General features: G+C 39.8%; 1 protein-coding gene across 5 annotated transcripts in view; it reads right to left on the minus strand.

Annotated features, from left to right (window-relative positions):
* MTCL1 (microtubule crosslinking factor 1) overlaps window positions 1-16,954 on the minus strand; it is a 91,593-nt gene that overhangs the window by 23,299 nt on the left and 51,340 nt on the right. For all 5 annotated transcript variants that reach the window (XM_033154907.1, XM_033154911.1, XM_033154910.1 and 2 more), the window contains exons 5-6: window positions 10,959-12,284; window positions 9,853-10,008 (exon numbers count right to left, since the gene is read on the minus strand). In XM_033154907.1, the coding sequence (XP_033010798.1) occupies window positions 9,853-10,008; window positions 10,959-12,284 (1,482 nt within the window). The remainder of the gene's footprint in view (window positions 1-9,852; window positions 10,009-10,958; window positions 12,285-16,954) is intronic.

A 16,954-nucleotide genomic window follows, 5' to 3' on the forward strand; every position in this document is an offset into this window, starting at 1 on the left:
ATATAGAAAGTGCAACCCGCTCCACATTTCTTGTTTTCCAGCATTCTGTGTTGCTTGAGCAGATTGATTGTTGTATTCTGATTTTGGAAAATGCCAAAGAGGAAAAAGCCACATACAGCCAACTTGTAAAAAAATAATAATCAGATGATACTAGTGGGCCACATCCAGTGCAGCTCTACTGGTGGCAAAGGACTTCTGTGCATGTAACATAACTTCTGCTTCCTCTCCTGTCCCCTCTAGGCCATTGCGTGCCCTCAAAATTGGCTTTGGAGAGCAGGGGACCCTCTGTAGCAGATTTTGAGGTGGGGAAGGAAAGGAAAAAGAAGTTTCACTGTGCCAGTGGAATCTTGTGGTGTGCAATGACATAAGATTTGGCTCTAAAGGAAAAGGGGGGAAAATATTCCAAAAACAAAAACAAAAATGAGAGTTCTCTTAAACTCATGTTAAAAGTAGATTATTGTATTTTTCAGATAGCTGAATATGGTTTGAAATTAGGGTGTCTGCTAGTAGTGTGTACACTCATTCTACGTTGGCTTCGGTCAACAGGTTTTATCTTTCCCCCCAAAAACCTGTTTGACTATACAGGTGATGAGGTCAAACACATATGCACAACTGTGAGAAGTGAAACTACTTTTAAATCTCTTTAAAAGTATTGCCTATCTCCAGCTGAAGATCTGACTTAAGCATGCTTACATGGAGGCAAGCTCCACTGAAAACAATGTCTTGCTTCCAAAGGATGTATCGAAAATCTAGATAGCAGAAGTCAAACTACACGAATAAAGGAGCATAGTATACTCACAATACATGAACACTGCTCACCAAAAGTAATTGAAGCACATAAAGCTATGCTAGGGCAACATGTTATGACTACGATGGAGATAACATAAGGTGTACTGTGCTTCCCTATGCAAACGACTCCTATCATGAGAGTTCTATGTCAGCAAAATGTAAAAGTTTCAAGTAATGAGGCTAATCTGTGAACTGCTTATGCATAAGTTTATTGCATTTTAAATGAAGTGTTCTTAGCTTCAGCTTTAACAGACACAAAGTACATGACTAAAATCTTTTAATTAGTAATTCCCGTCGCTAAAGATTTCTAGAGAGCCTCAAGTGCCCTTTAAGCAGAAGGGGAAACATGCATACCAGTCTCCCAGTCTAATAAATAAACAATGAAGAGCTAGTAAATTAACTAACTAACTAACTAACTAACTAAAGTATTTTGCTGAATCTATATTGCTCTGCTCATTTGGAATAACGTTTGTGTATTTTATAATTGTAATGATTTTATTTGTTTTATAATTGCATTTTCTATTGAAGTAACCTATTGAAGTGAAAGGCAGATTAAAAAAATCTTCTAAATAAATAGAATTAGATTAGATATTAGCAACAATAACTATTAACTATTAGATATTAGCAATAATAACTATTAGATATTAGCAACAATAACTGGAGGAAACAATGCTTCTACTGGCAAGTCTCAGCATCAGTGAGTCTAGTATTTGTGGTGTTTACAGTATATTGTACACACAACATGAAAAGAATCTAAAATTCCATGGGTGGAGTTTCATTTAGAGAATGTTGGACTGGAAGAGAGTGTGAGTCACAATAGGTGTGAGGTGGGAAATGATGGCTAAGAATGACAGATGAAGAGTTGGGATAGTTCTGTAGGGACAGAGAGGAGAGGGAATGAGATGGCAGTAAAAATGAAAGTATAAAGACCTAGGATAACTGTAACAGTATGTTAGTTTAGGCTATTAGCACTCTTAATATTACTTGTTCCAGATGTTATGTTCCCCAGTTAAATATATGTTTACATTTTAATTATCTCTGTTCTGGCTTGGGTGGATACTAAGGTTAGTATATCTCACCCTATATTGTATTGTGTGGATGTATTCAGGTAAATGGGAGAGGGCCTTCTGAGTGGCTGCTCTCAGACTTTGGAACTCCCTTCCTGGAGAATTTAGACTTGCTCTCTCCTTGTTGTCCTTTCACTGGCAGGTGAAGACTGTCTAAGCACTTAACTACAGACTTAACACAGCAGCTGAGTGATTGACCCCCTAACCATCAGAGGTCAGAGTCTTCTAAGGGATCCCAGGAATTTCACACCAATATAATAAGATATGTTTCCTGATTTGTCATGAAAGCCGAATTGTTGAAGCAATGATACATTCTTATAACTCTATTCACCCCTATTATTCCCTTTCTCTCTTTTGACTAATTATATATTTGATGCAGGTGAAGCAACATTCATCATTATGACCTAGTTACATCATAGGGAAAAGGGGTGTGTGTGAGGGAGTCACAGACCCAGAAAAATAAAATCATACAATGCAGACTATTGGATAGTAGAGTCTACCACAGCACTATTGAACATAATGCAAATGCAGAACAACACAACCCACAGGCATCCCAATCCAGGGAAATTGCTGTTACTTTTACTGGAATCAATATAGGTGCCTTCTTACATCTCCCACCACATCCACAGCACCAATCTATTATTGGGAAGATATGGGCAGGGAGTAGGGGGGGCGGGTAAGAAAATAAGGAAAACCTGACCCGAGTCTGGCCACACTATACTACTCCCTGCTCTCAATCCACCTAACAACATACCAGCACAGCAAGAGGTTTCTACTCTCTAGTCCCAATCAGCAGAATGGGAATGCTGTTCCACTTAAAGTTCCTAGATTAGGTTCAAATGCATTGAGCACTATAGATGCATTTTAGAAAACTCAACATTAATTTACAGATATTTATTTTTATATTTGTTGTTCGATTTCAAAGCTTGCTTACTAAAAAAAAATGTCCTCCCACCTCCTAAATCCATAACAAACTTAAGGCAGTCCTTTAACTAGGACAGTTAACTGGGAAGAGGGATTGGTTTCCATGTTTTCACCGCTGAAAAGTCTTTTCCCAATGCTTTCTGATTATAGTATAACAAGAAAACTTTGATATGTTTCTTACTCTCCAAAAGCTATAGAATTTTGTAAGTTTGCTGCACAGTGAAAATCAAAAGAGATATACATAAAATCAAGAGAGAAACACACAATAAACCGGTGGAAGGTCACTCACTCACAAATTAATGCACATTCAAATAATGATGAAGAGTGTTGCCATTTTGGGTTGGGGGGGGATGGCATCCATTTTTAGCCCATGTGCAACTATTTTGAGAATTATATTTCATTGATTCAATTTCAAACATGCATCAAATAATAAAAAAGAAAAGCTAAGTAAGTATTGGGGGAAAGAAAAAGAGATGAGCAGTTCCAATCCCCGTTTGCAAATATAAAGAAGTAAACATATTATTGACATTGTACTGCATACCATGCTCTTATTTTATATTAATGTGATATAGTTTAACCTTTAAAAAGTATCAAAATGAATTAAAATGTGCATTTTAAGATAAAGTATGTTCAGAAATGCACAAAATACATATCTGAGTATAATTTTTCACACATACTTTTTAAAATAAAAAACACTATATGAAAACAGGGCAGAACATACTTAAGAGTAATCACATCTAAAATTGATACGAATTTATCTTACCATTCAATATTACTTCATAAGTCCAAGTATTATACATGAACTATATTTCATTTACCGTAGTTAAAAATAAAGTCCAGATTCTAACTCTAATTTAGAACATTCCACTTTATGAAATATAATAATATGATAAAAGGTAATTTGGTGCTAAGCATGTCTATACCTGAAACATTTGCTAAAATGATGACCAGGGATGTTGAGTAATATTATGCACCATTTTCTGAATGTGTTTAGAGTTTGAGTATCAGAAATGATTTTATAATGGGTATTCCAAGACTATTATTTTGTCAGCTTCATGCACACTCTGGCTGATATGTATTTGTTCTTGCTGTTAGGGTTTTCACTAATGATTGCATAAATGTTTCAAGCTTATCTTGAAAGTGAATTTACAAGATCCACATGCACCCATTTAATTAGTGAAAACATACAAATACATACACACACAATCTAACACAAGAAGGCAACGTCTACACAGATTTGCTGATGGTTGTGCAACAAAGAAAAGGCTATGGAATGTCTAATGAAATATGCCATTGGAAATAAAACATATATTCATATAATACATTTTATGAAAGTTGAAACCATAAAAGAAGGAAATTCAAAAATTTTAGGTTTCAACCCAGTCCAATGTGACCTGTTATATAGAGAACTCCCTGCAGATACAAAATGAAAGTTAACAAAACAACAACTCTGATTTACAGATACTTATGTTCTAGACTGTTACTGACAATACAAGCATATTAAATAACAAAACAGTATATTCATCCATTTTGACTAAATGTCTTTACTGTTTCTTATTTAGATAAAGGCATTTGTGCTTTTCTTTGCTACCACTAAGGTAAGGTAAAGGTAAAGGTACCCCTGACCGTTAGGTCTGGTCGCGGATGACTCTGGGGTTGTGGCGCTCATCTCACACATTTGTCCGCAGACAGCTTCCGGGTCATGTGGCCAGCATGACTAAGCCGCTTCTGGCAAACCAGAGCAGCGCACAGAAACGCCGTTTACCTTCCCACCGGAGCGGTACCTATTTATCTACTTGCACTTTGACGTGCTTTCGAACTGCTAGGTTGGCAGGAGCTGGGACCGAGCAATGGGAGCTGACCCCATCGCGGGGATTCGAACTGCCGACCTTCTGGTCAGCAAGCCCTAGGCTCTGTGGTTTAGACCACAGCACCACCCGCGTCCCTACCACTAAGGTAGGGCAAGGGAAAGGAGTTTCTCATTTCATAACACTTTTCTCATGCTTGGTTCACAACATGCTACATGCTGTTTCAGCCCACCGGGCAGAATTGAATCTAATGTGTGAAGGCCACTGTTAAGCTTCAAAAAAATTCATCCTTGCCCTGTCTAAGCTGCACTTGAGAGACAGAAATTGAAAGCACTGTATAATGATGAAAGGTAGAACCATGAAAAGCAAGATATTCCCCTTGGTCGCAATTCTATCAGATATTTATTGGCAAGACCATAAGAAACAGGATACTAAATTAAAGTATTATAGTTCTGAACTTGAGGATTTCTGTTCAAAATCTGTAGGTACTCACACAACAGTAGAGCAAGACTTTTACTCCATTTCTTATTTTAGAAAACTAAGGCTCAAACTGGATGCTATGAGGAGATTTGTGATATTCTTCTCTGCAGTTTTATTTTTTATTTTTAGAAACCCAAAGCCACCTGGGACAGGCTCTATCTAAGCAAAAGGTGGACATGAGGAAAAAGGCTGCTTAACCCAGACTTCTCTGGTCCCTTTTTCTAAAGCTAAAAACCACAACCTGCCCAATTTTCTTCCTGTGCCATGTGAGGAAATTTCAGTTTGAGAAAATACCATCCCAAGGCATACAAACAGAACCAAGTAGCCCTGTTCTTTGGTTCTGTGCTATTTTTCTTCTTGTTGCCATTTCACAAAACTGTTTATGTGAAACTCCCTTCAGTTTCAAAAGTAATTTGTCATGCAGAATGGCAGAGGGCTTGTTTAGGAATTCCAAACATCCTAGGGCTTGTGAAACAAGCAACATGCTTGTTCCACATTAATGAACAATGTTATAATAATACTTAGTTCTGTCCCATAAATTAAAGTATTTTCTGAGACAGCAGGTTCACAATTCAAAAGACACAAAGAAAGAGGAAAAAGCAAGGCAGTGAAAGGACGATTTATGAAGTGGGATGACTGGCTATGGATCCAAAAGTGGTTCCTGTGGTCATATTTGGCATCTGGAGATGGGAAGTATTAAGCGAAGAAATTCAGAGAAGTTGGACCTGCACTTCGTTCAGAGTTAGCATTTGACTAGATTAAGGAGTGACTATTCACCTTGGTATATAAAATTTACTACTTATCTTTTTCACATTTCTAACAGTTTGAATTTATATTCCATGAGTTGTATCCCAAGTTGTTAAAGGCATCTCTTGTTTACAAATGGGCTGGTTTACACCTTGTACTAGAGCATTGGGGGGTGAACCTCCAGATCATGGGCCATTCCCCAACCTCACCCACCTGTCCCATACCTAATGTCATATATGACACCAGGGGCAGATAAAGCTGCAGCTTCAAAGGAATAAACAGGAACCTTAAAGTAAACTCCCAATTGTTGTTTGGAAGCAAGGGTTGCTGTTAGTGCCAATCAGCTGGCAGCAAGCCCTGCTGGAGTTGACAGAACTATGGAGTCCCCTGCCCAAAGTGGGGATTGCTGTGATTGGCAATTAGCTTATCAGCACTTGCTGGAAATGCCTCCTTTGCCCATGTAGCTTGAAATCAAGCCACATGGGCAAGAAACATGTTTCCTAGGGAAACACTTTACCTGACATCAGGTAACTGACAGGTGGGTAGACCCACTGACCCATCAAAGTGGCCTGTGAGCTACTCTGGGGGTGGGGAGTTGGGACCTGGCCTGCCAGCTGAGCGCCGTTACCCTACTCCTGCACTAGAGTGTTGTAAATGAAACCCAAATGCAATCTTCTGCAAGGAGAAACGTGAGAACTATTATAGAATCCACAGCATACAGCACAGTGTATATAAATTCAATAAAGAAGAACTACTCTAGCACTTGCCCAAGTCAATGCTACTAGCTATTTCCCTTCTGCTTACAGTTCCTTGGAGCCAATAGTTTGCTCCTATTAAAGATTTAGAAATATAGTTCTCTCTTGCATAATAGCAGGGCTCTATTCTATCTGTGAGTATTGAGTTGAAATGTTTCAGTAGGTGTCTGTCTCCTCCCCTGTGCTGAACAAGTTGAATGACTAGCTTTAATGAAGAAAACAAGAAGTCTGCTCTTAAGGCATTTTTTTTAAAATACAAGTTTCTTTCAAAGCATATACTTAACCCAAGAGTTTACCTACTAATAATACTGTATGCTAATAACTACTGGTGCAGTACAAATAATGGCAGCAATTTAAAGTAATTTAAGACTAGAGGGTGGTTCCAAATTAAAGACAATAGACTTACATTGTTTGTCATCTAACAATTAATCTACAACAATACTACATAAAAAATAATCTGCAGTGGGAAAACAGACCTAGATTTTTTTTGGGGGGGTTCTTTTTAAAAATTTTATCTTCCATCTATTTTTATTTTATTTGCAAAAAGAAATATTAAGAAAAAAATAGCATCAAATCAATAATTTAATTATATTCAAAAAGCAAGTTTAAACCAAACTGAGGTTCATTTCCCCCTATCCGTTATTTATAGGGCCTGTCCAACAAGACGAAAAATCTACAGATTTCCTAAGTGGGCAATGCAAATACATTTATTCCCAGAGCAAAGCAGCTAAAAAGTTCCCTCTTCCCATTTTGATCTGGAAAAGCATCAATGGCACACCTATTTGGGGAAGATAAGAAAACAGTGCTATCTTCAACATCATTCTTTAACAGCTTAATTCCCATTTTCTATCTCCAATGTATATAATTTTGCTCAATTAAAATATATTCTGTATCAACTGATTGGCAAATTACTGTGAATAGGGATATCTTCTATATCCCTGCCAATGAAGGAGAAGTAGTATTAATGAATCTAGAATAAATAAGCTCATGGGTCTGTTCTCATAGTCACAAACGCAGATTGGAATAACTGATCCACCATTCAGGGAAAGTTCTGAAGGAGCAGTTAATGCAGATTAGTTAAACTTTAACATCTTGAAGCCACTCTTTTATTCACATAATTGGGGTGGTTTATGGGAACATTTTCACAGTCTTCTGTTAATCCACGTCTTTTATTCTTGTCGAATGCAAGTGGACTATTTTTCCCACAGACACAGACGACAATCACCATTCTATGCTTTAAAAACACTTTATATGGCTAGTAAAACTCCAGTACTTTCCCTTCTGATTGAATAAACAATGGGGTTTGTCAACTGTATTAAGGGGCAACTATTTAGTGTTAATGCCCTCATAGCTTATTGCCCATAGTTATGGACCAAACTATGTTAACAACACATGCAAATAACTTTTATTTCCCTGTTTTATAATGGCAAAAATTGGCAAATTTATGCTCTTCCTGGGATCTCTAAACTTTGAGCCATTGTATATAAATTTAATGTCAGCCTGCTATTATAGTATAATATAAAGTTTGATCAATTGTTGACGTGGCCTTAGTTTGACAAAACGTAGAACTGGTTGCAAAAAAACAACAACAACAACAACTGTTCGATAGGGATATAGACATTTGGAGCTGGAGTTACTGGGTCTTCAAAACTCTTATCTCAGGCAAGCAGATGTGTTTTTTACACTTTTGACCCATGGATTAAAGTACAGGTTTTATTACCTGTAAAGCACTACCTTGTAACAAAAAATCTTATGTCATCTTGCAATATTGTGTCATATACATGTCTGAAATAAATGGCTAACATTTACTTCATATTCCTATTCTCTGGTTTAATATATAGAGTATATATTTTTAAAAATACACTGACCAAATTTATTTATAATATCTAATGTCTCTATTCCCATCTGCATGTTTGCTCATCCATTAAAGAAGGAATCTGGTACAGAGCTGGCAAGCCTGGGCCTAAACAGACTGTAAAATAATATGTTCTGTTCAACACAGGCCATTAGAACAAACTATTTAGCATAATACCAACATGCTTCCAAACTCTGTTTATTTATCATTGCCCTCCTTCATTTCCCTAATTCTGATTATGCCAATTTATTCTGTGCCTGGCTGAACCACAACAAAAGTTAATACATGTTGTGCACAAGCATACATGCAAATTGAAGCTTGCTGCATTGTTCTCTCCTCTACATTTCAAATCTGCCTCCCCACCTGCCAATCTAGGCAATGCATCTGACAGACTTGCTGGATTGTGAATCAAATGCTGATTTAATTGTCTACCTTGCTACTTCCTCCATGCAATCAAGCCTTTTGTAATTTTAAAATGCTGTATGTAAATTTAAGGAATCAAATATACATTCATACCCTCTTTAAGAGGTTTAAAACAGTGTAAAACTGCTTTTGGAAGAAGGTGAAGAGAATTGGGTTAGTGGCATCACTGCTTTTCAGCCAGTTAGGACTGCGAACAGTTTCCTGTCAACTCAATCCAGGATAAAAGTCATACATCCAAACAAAACGTAGTGACTGCTATTCTACAGAGATCACCACTCAACATCTGTACATACGCACAATTAAGAATTCAAATTTGGCTGGTTCCAGGACACAGCCAGATGGACTATGATGGAAACTAATGGTTTTACAACCATGAGCAGTGACAGCTCACAATGTATCATCTATGGATAAATATAAAAGTCATCATACTTACGATGCTTATGCATTGTTGTTCTAGAGAATGAAAGTGGTTGATGTATACAAGAAATAGTTCTATACATTTGGAGAGATGTTCTTCACAGAAGGAAAAAAAAGGAAGCCCTTCTGTGTGGGGGATTTTGGAGCATGTCCATAAAATCAAAACTATTTATATGCTATCAAGCATGAAAAAAATTACACGGGCTTTCTGAAAGTTTTGTTGGTGAGAAATACTGCACAAGTAACATACTACACTGCAACCTTGTAGTGACTATTGCTTGATATATATAATTGCTTGAGGTATATAATTTAACTTCCAATGATTTTTCTAAGCCATCAAGGTGAACAACACAATAAGCACCCACATTTCACACATGGCATTCTGGCTATCTGCTTCTTTCCAGGTCAGTTACAGGTATATCAGGGGTGGCCATTAGGATCACAGAAGTCTAAGGGTGCAGAGGTTTTAAGCAAAGATTGTGGGTTGTTGTTGGTTTTAGCTCAAATTCAAGTCATAATAGCTTCTGTGACAAACACTTATTGATCCCTTTGAGGGCAGCAGGAGCTTTTTAATAGGCTGTGCTAACCTCTAGACTGAAACAACCCTTGTTTCCTGGCCTGTAGAGTTTAAATTCTCCATCAGCTCTGCAGTGTGGTTCGGTGGTGCCTCGTTGAAGATGACTCTCTCTCTCGTCTCCATGGTCTTGGCTGCGCTGCCACTCCATCTGATCCCTCAGTTTGGACTGTTAGGTGCATGGGTGGGGTTGATAACACACAAAAACAAAGGACAGGAGGAAATAAAAGAAACAAAAATGGGTAAGGTAGACGACTGAAAAAACTACAAGACAAAGAAAAGCATGAACAGAAAAACCAACTTAAATGCAGTGGCATAAGAAAGTGAAGAGAACAGAACTAAAATGAGGATGAGCAAAATAATGGGCTGAAATATCTGAAAAGCAAAAAAGAGAAAGAGAGGGGAAAGAATGCACACTGGTTATGAGGCGCATGCAATGAGGATGCATGAGTCAAACCAACAGCAAGCATACAAGTTATGGAGGATATGGGGATACAAGGCTCTTCCATCCTTACTTGTGCTGTGCAGAAAAGCCATATCCAGTGTGGCAGCTGTGGCAGTATAGACATGAGCCCAGGGGAAACGGGTTACGAAAGGCAGTCCTTCGCTGGCTACAGTGCTTCTTTGCTCACCCCTCGGTTATGTGAGAGAGCTGCAAGCAGGCTTTGCAAGAATATCTTATTTTATTTTGGATTTTTATGTTTAGCAAGACCTTTTGAGAACACATTTCATTTAAGGAATCAGAATAATAGGAGGGAAAAAGGTAATTTACACATTCATTAGCAAAGCTGCTAATGGCGTATGAAAAGAAAATGTATTATGATGGTGCCTCTCAGTAACTTTTTTTTAAAAAAAGTTTGACCTCAGAACAAAACGGCTATGAATATAGCAGATCAAGGACGGAGGAAATGAAAAGTTTCAGATGCCTTTAGCTTCTGTTAGCTTTTTTTTGCCATGAGGAACAGCCTCTGTAGCAAAGTAGCAGAGATAAAAACCTAAAAAAAAGTTTTATCATTTATACTTCAAAATCATAACAAAGCAGCCATGAGTAAAAATAGCACCAGTGCAGCAGGAAAGAATTAAAAAAAAAGTGAGGTGACAAACAAGAAGTCCACCTACCTGAAAATCTGAAATCAGCTCCCTTCCCTGGTTACCAATGGGTGAGTCTCGGGATAGAGATGTCATTGTGGAGAGAAAACTAGAGGATTCTGTAAGGTGAGGGAGAGGGGAAAGGTCTTCCATTTGGTCTTTGAGACTTTCCCCAATACTGTCAACCTTCTCTAGGAAAGTTTGCAGTTCTTTCTGGAAATTTTTCATTCTTGAATTAATAGTATCCAAAAGTTCCGGCTCATTCTTGCTCTCTGGTTTTTCTTCATCTTTTTCCAGACCTTGCTCAGAGGAAGTACTGCTGGTTATGTGCACTTTTGATTCATATATTAAACTATCTGTGTCACTTATGAGACGGCCAACAGCTCTTTCGAGCCTTTCAGCCTCACGCCTGATGCTGATCAAAGACTCTGTATCCTCTTTGGCCCTTGTTAGTTCAGTGGAACAAAGATCACTAACTTCTGATGGCTTCCCACTCCCAAAACCCGATGTCTTTTCATATACATCTTCTGAGTCACTTTCACCCCCAATGGGTCCCTCTCTCTTTGGTTGAGGTAGATGGCCCTCTTCATTGTCACACTCTTTCTTCCCTGCATCACTCTCAGCATCACTGTCCCTAGGGCTTGAAGTCCTCAGGCCTAGATGTGAGGCAAGATCATAGCGCTGTACGTTGGATATCAATACACGATTCTCATATTGGAGTTTCATCACTTTCCCACTCAGTTCATTGATTTGAATTCGAGCAGATTTCAACTCTTCTTGTAAGGATCCACTGCACTTGGAAGCATTTTCATCAAGCCAGACAGACTCTTGTCCAGGCTCAAATTTGAATTTATTTAATTCATTTGTTAACTGCTTATTATGATCTTCAATTTCAGAAATTGATCTCCTCAGCAGTTCTGCCTCTTCTTCCACAAACTGCAAATGACGGCGAAGCTCTGCTGCTGACTCCAGAGAATCACCATAAGGTGAGGTAGGAATGCTTGAAACATGGTCCTGGCTTAAACATGCTCTCTCATACTGGCATCTCATATCTTCCATCTCAGCCTTAATGCCTCTGTTTTCTACCTCCAGCTCCACTAATTTTCTCCCCAGAATGTTAGCTTCCTCTTCTACTAGTTTCAGACGAAGCTTCAGTTCAGCTTCTCTTGTGCTGGGTGGTCCTCCAGCTTCCCCAATAGGGAGTGGACTTTCCACATCTCCATAGATAGACTTGTACTTTTGAAGTTCTTGTTCCAGTTCATCTTTCTCCCTACCTAGTTTGGCCATCTTCTTACGCATCAATGCTGTTTCTTCTTTGGCAAACTGAAGCTGGCACTTTAAGTCAGAGCTGTCTTCCTGCCAAGAAAAATATCCCAAAAATGAAGAGAGAAAGAGGAAATTGTTTAAAATACAAACACAATGGCTGTAACTCCATACAGCAGGTGTAGGGAAGATGTGAGTTGTAGCTCAACATCTTTTTCACACACACACACAAACACACAAACATATTCAATGAATGCATAGCTGGTTAAGTGTGGCAAAATTGCCACCTTATAGATTCTCAGAAAAATAACAGATACAAATACAAATGTTTCACAGATTGCACGTTTAATTTGTTTAGAAAATGAAATCTCTTTTTACCTTCAGCTACTGAAAAATGAATAAATTATTAGTTTCTAAGTTTAGAAGCCCTTCCACGAAAAATTATGCCTGCCATCCAAAAGAAGGCTCAATGTTTGCAAGCAACAGTGTAATTCTGCACACACTTTTTCTGTGAGTGGCATAACCCTCACTATGTGAGGCTTTAATCCACCACGCACATTCAAGTATACATGGCTGTTTTCCAGTGTAGGAAATGGTACAATAAATCATCGCAGCACTGTGTGATACTTAATAAGTATAAAAGTTTTGTTGATTTTATGGGACTCCAGTATTATTGTCACTCATAACTGAAAATCAGCTGCTACAAAATCCAATATAAAGTATCTTATAGCAAATCCCAATATGTCCCACATGCCAGAGGTTCCCCATACCTGCTTTAGAAGGTCTGCAGTGACATGTAAGATTGCTGCTTCTGTTTGATCAAAACTAATAAAATAAACTATTAACCATAAAATGAGAGGTGTCACATATATGTGGGAAAATGGTGCCCATGGGCAGAGCTGACATTTACTTCCACCTTCAGTGATAAAGTCCCTGTTGGTACATTACATTTATGGGAGCAATATAGCTCCCATGCATCTCCTAGTAATGTCTGCTCCATTAAAGAGTGCAGAGGGAGTTCAAGATTTCTATAAGCATATAGTAATTTAAGGCAGACATATGAAAGGTACTTAGACTCATGGTGATCAACTCCTGCCCAGAAACCTATGTCCCAACTGTGGAAGGACATGTGGATCCAGAATTGGCCTCCATAGTCACTTACGGACACACTGTTAAGACAGTGTTCATGGAAGACAACCTTACTCAGCCACTAGTGATTTCCAAAGAACTTAGACTTAGATTCCCTATCCATATTAAAAATTATTGTACCTTAATAGTATAAACCAGGCACGTCCAACAGGTAGATCGTGATCTACTGGTAGATCACTGGACATCTGTGGTAGATCACTGGTAGATCACTGGCTCCCCTCAACAACTTTTGCTCCCCTATAAAAAGCTCAACAACTTGGACCTGAACCCCCCCAAAAGGGTTTTCCTTCCTAAAGAACCACAGCAACTTTTACCTGAACGCCTAAAAAATGGGGCTTTCCTCCTCCCTAAAAAAGCTCAATAACTTTGACCCGAACCCCCAAAAAGGGGGTAGATCACTGCCAGTTTTTTAACTCTGTGAGTAGATCACAGTCTCTTGGGAGCTGGCCACCCCTGGTATAAACCTACACATACATTAAAAAGTAAGCCTTGCTAAGTCCAGTGAGACTGACTTCTAGGTAAGTGTGTACAGAATTGCAGTCTGAGGTTAACTTCCCTAACTAAAACTTCTCAAATGGTATATCCCAATTAGTGCAAAAACAACCAATTATAATAGATGTAAGTGTGCGTGTGTTATGTATGCATGTGTGCAGAGAGAAAAACATATGGTGACATCAGTTAACAAAATCAAAATGTTCAACAACATATATCTTATTTCAATTAGAACGATTAGGATTGTTTGTTGACATCTTATGTTAAATCTGGGTAAGGTTAATTTAGCATTTTCCATTACCTTTTTTTCATGCACAGAGCCTTAAATATTGTGAGAAATATATAAAGAAATATTAAGTAAGCATATGCTCATTACCAAACGGCATGCTAATTAAGGACCATCTCTGGTAGCAAGGCAGAGCTATTAAATGCTAAGCAGCAGGAAAATAACAGGATTATAGCACAGAATATGCAAATAAAAGTTCCATGCATTGGCTACATTAGAAATTGAAGTTAGCTCATTTGTTACCAGATAAATCTGTAATGTGAACAAATCTTAAAGTGACAGATTAGCTGCCCTGATCTATTAGACAGTCTCATTTATCAGATATGAACTCCCACTGGTTGTGGGATCCAATTTCTTTTAGAAATCATCTACAGCAGCTTCTCCAACTTGACGACCTGCAGATGTTTTGAACTACAACTCCCATCACCCCCAGCTAGCTATAAGTGCAATAAACTAGGAAAAGCTGTTCTATTGTCTTATCTGTGATCAACACCATCCCTTCCTTGCCACCAGAATGCCCTGTTTTGGAGTTTCATTGTCTCCTGCTGGTGGGAATACCACCAGAAGGAATACTGCTCACCCAGCTCCATTTGGCCTGCAGAAGGATGAACAGTGGGAGGCTGGTTGAGCTGGTGGGGGGGGGGTACATTTACCTAATCCAACCCCATCCCCCAGGCATAAGGTGTGTTTGCATTATTTTGCCCCTTCTATTGGCCCCAACTCTAGAACTGTTCATGCAAGATACAGTCAGTGCATCCATGAGAAGGTCATAACATGCCCATTGCCGCCTCCTCATCCAACCTCTTTACGTTGATGAGGTCTTCTTCACAGAATCTAGGCACATACATGGTATAGGCATGTCAGCTAAGTTTACACAATGTGTACTCTGCATTTTGAAGAGAGTTCTACATACAGATACATTAGCTGCCGAAGAGCTTGCAATATACACCAGATGCAGAAATGGGGGGGGGGGGCGGGGCGCAGAAAGAGGAACATGAACAAATTAGGATTGCAGCGCAGAAGCTGTGATGAAATTGAGGGCTTGCTCATATTACAAAATGTATATAAATATATATCTGTATCTTTGACCAAGTAGGTAGACCTGAAGAAAGGGATGAAAATCAATCTTCCGACTCCTGTCACTTCCTCAATGGTCTTTGCCAGGCAGAATATGGCTATGCACTTACTGGGCTGTAAGCTGGATGAGATGGCAGCATAGCTGGTGCCCAGGAAATTGGGCTGGTGCCAATAATCCTACCTTGCGCTGAAGAAACAGTTTTCTTTGTGTCCTGACTGCTGCCTGGCACTTTCCAAGAAGCTCCATTCTGCAGCTCTGCTGAACAGAAACTTTTTTTTTCAATAAAACTAAATGCAGAGAAGTATAGCTAACACTCTCTTTGTTTTCACTTCATTGAATTTTTTAAACCCGTGTTTCTAATATTTGATCCAAAAATTTGAGTACCTTAATATAAGTGACAAAAAACACTTACGAACTAAGATCCAGACAAGCATATGTGTTTATACATGGAACAGAAATGCCACTTTCCCCCAGCTGGTCAGATAATGGGGAACACGTAGACAGGCTCTGGATGACTGACTGTCAGTCTTTCAAGGAGGAAAGAAAACTTCATTGACACCACAAGCTTTGAGGCTCCAAGTTAAGACATCTTTATTTGTCTAGGCATATTAAATTGGTTTTCTGGCCTCTGTTTGCTTAACACGGGGGTCTGCAACCTGCGGCTCCGGAGCCGCATGTGGCTCTTTCACACCTTTGCCGCGGCTCCGCCGGCTGCGCCCGTGCTGTCCACTTCTTTTCAGGGCGGGGGAAGTTGGGGGGCGGTGCCGGCGGCGGCCTGCCCCCAAGACTGAGGCAGGCGCTGCTGCTCTGCTCATGCGCCGTGCCTCGTTTATGCCAGTGCAGGCGCAGCAGCAGACAGCAGCAGTTTCCCTCCTGGGCACCTGGCCTGGAGGTGTGGCTGCTGCTGGCGTGGTGGAGCTGCTGCTGCTGCTGGCGTGGAGCTGCTGTTGGCTCAAGGCGATGATGGCTGGGCCAGGGGCGGCGGGCGAGGGCGAGGAGGAACAAGCCCTCTTTAAAAAAATTGTAGAGGAAGCGGGGCCTGCCTGGAGGCATCCTGGACGCGCCCTCCCCACCCCCAACATTAACCTCTTGGAGATGTGTAACTATTGTAGAAAAAAATCAGAAAAAGACCGATGGATATCAACCTCACTCCCCCCAGTTCCACTGCTCGCAACCCCTGATTTTGCAAATGCTGGCTAGGTTGCTGGGGAGGAAACAAGCCCATCTAAGGATGTGTGTGTGTGTTGGGGGGGGGGAGGATGAAGTGGAAATCAGAGTAAAGCCAGCAAATGGTCTGGAGGAGAGGTGTACGTGTGTGTGTTGGGAGGCTAAGGGGTCGTTGTCCTTGGTGAGCTCTTCGGGATTAAGGGCAACAGACGTCCCCCCCTCAACCTCGTTTATTTCATAATCATTGGGGAGAAGTGCACATGGAGGAGGCCCCAAATAAACCTTAAGATGTAGTGATGAAACAAAAAGCAAGCCTTTGCTCCTCTGAATTTGGGAGTCAGTTCCATTTAACTGAGCGGCTCTTACTCCTGAGTAGACACGCCTAGCATTTTTCACTTCCGAGGGTGTTGCATCTTGAAGTGGCACCTTCACAGCGCAGCCCCGTGTTTGTCTACTCAGAAGTAAGTTCCATTGCGCTCCATGGGACTTACTTCCGGGTAAGTTTGCAGCCTTTCAAAGACTTTAACCAGCGCACTTGGCAAATCCCCGCTGAGGTCCATCGGGATTTAGGTCCTGGTAAAACGAGCCTAG

Source organism: Lacerta agilis, chromosome 7 (assembly GCF_009819535.1).
Source record: "Lacerta agilis isolate rLacAgi1 chromosome 7, rLacAgi1.pri, whole genome shotgun sequence".
NCBI classification, from domain to species: Eukaryota; Metazoa; Chordata; class Lepidosauria; order Squamata; family Lacertidae; genus Lacerta; species Lacerta agilis.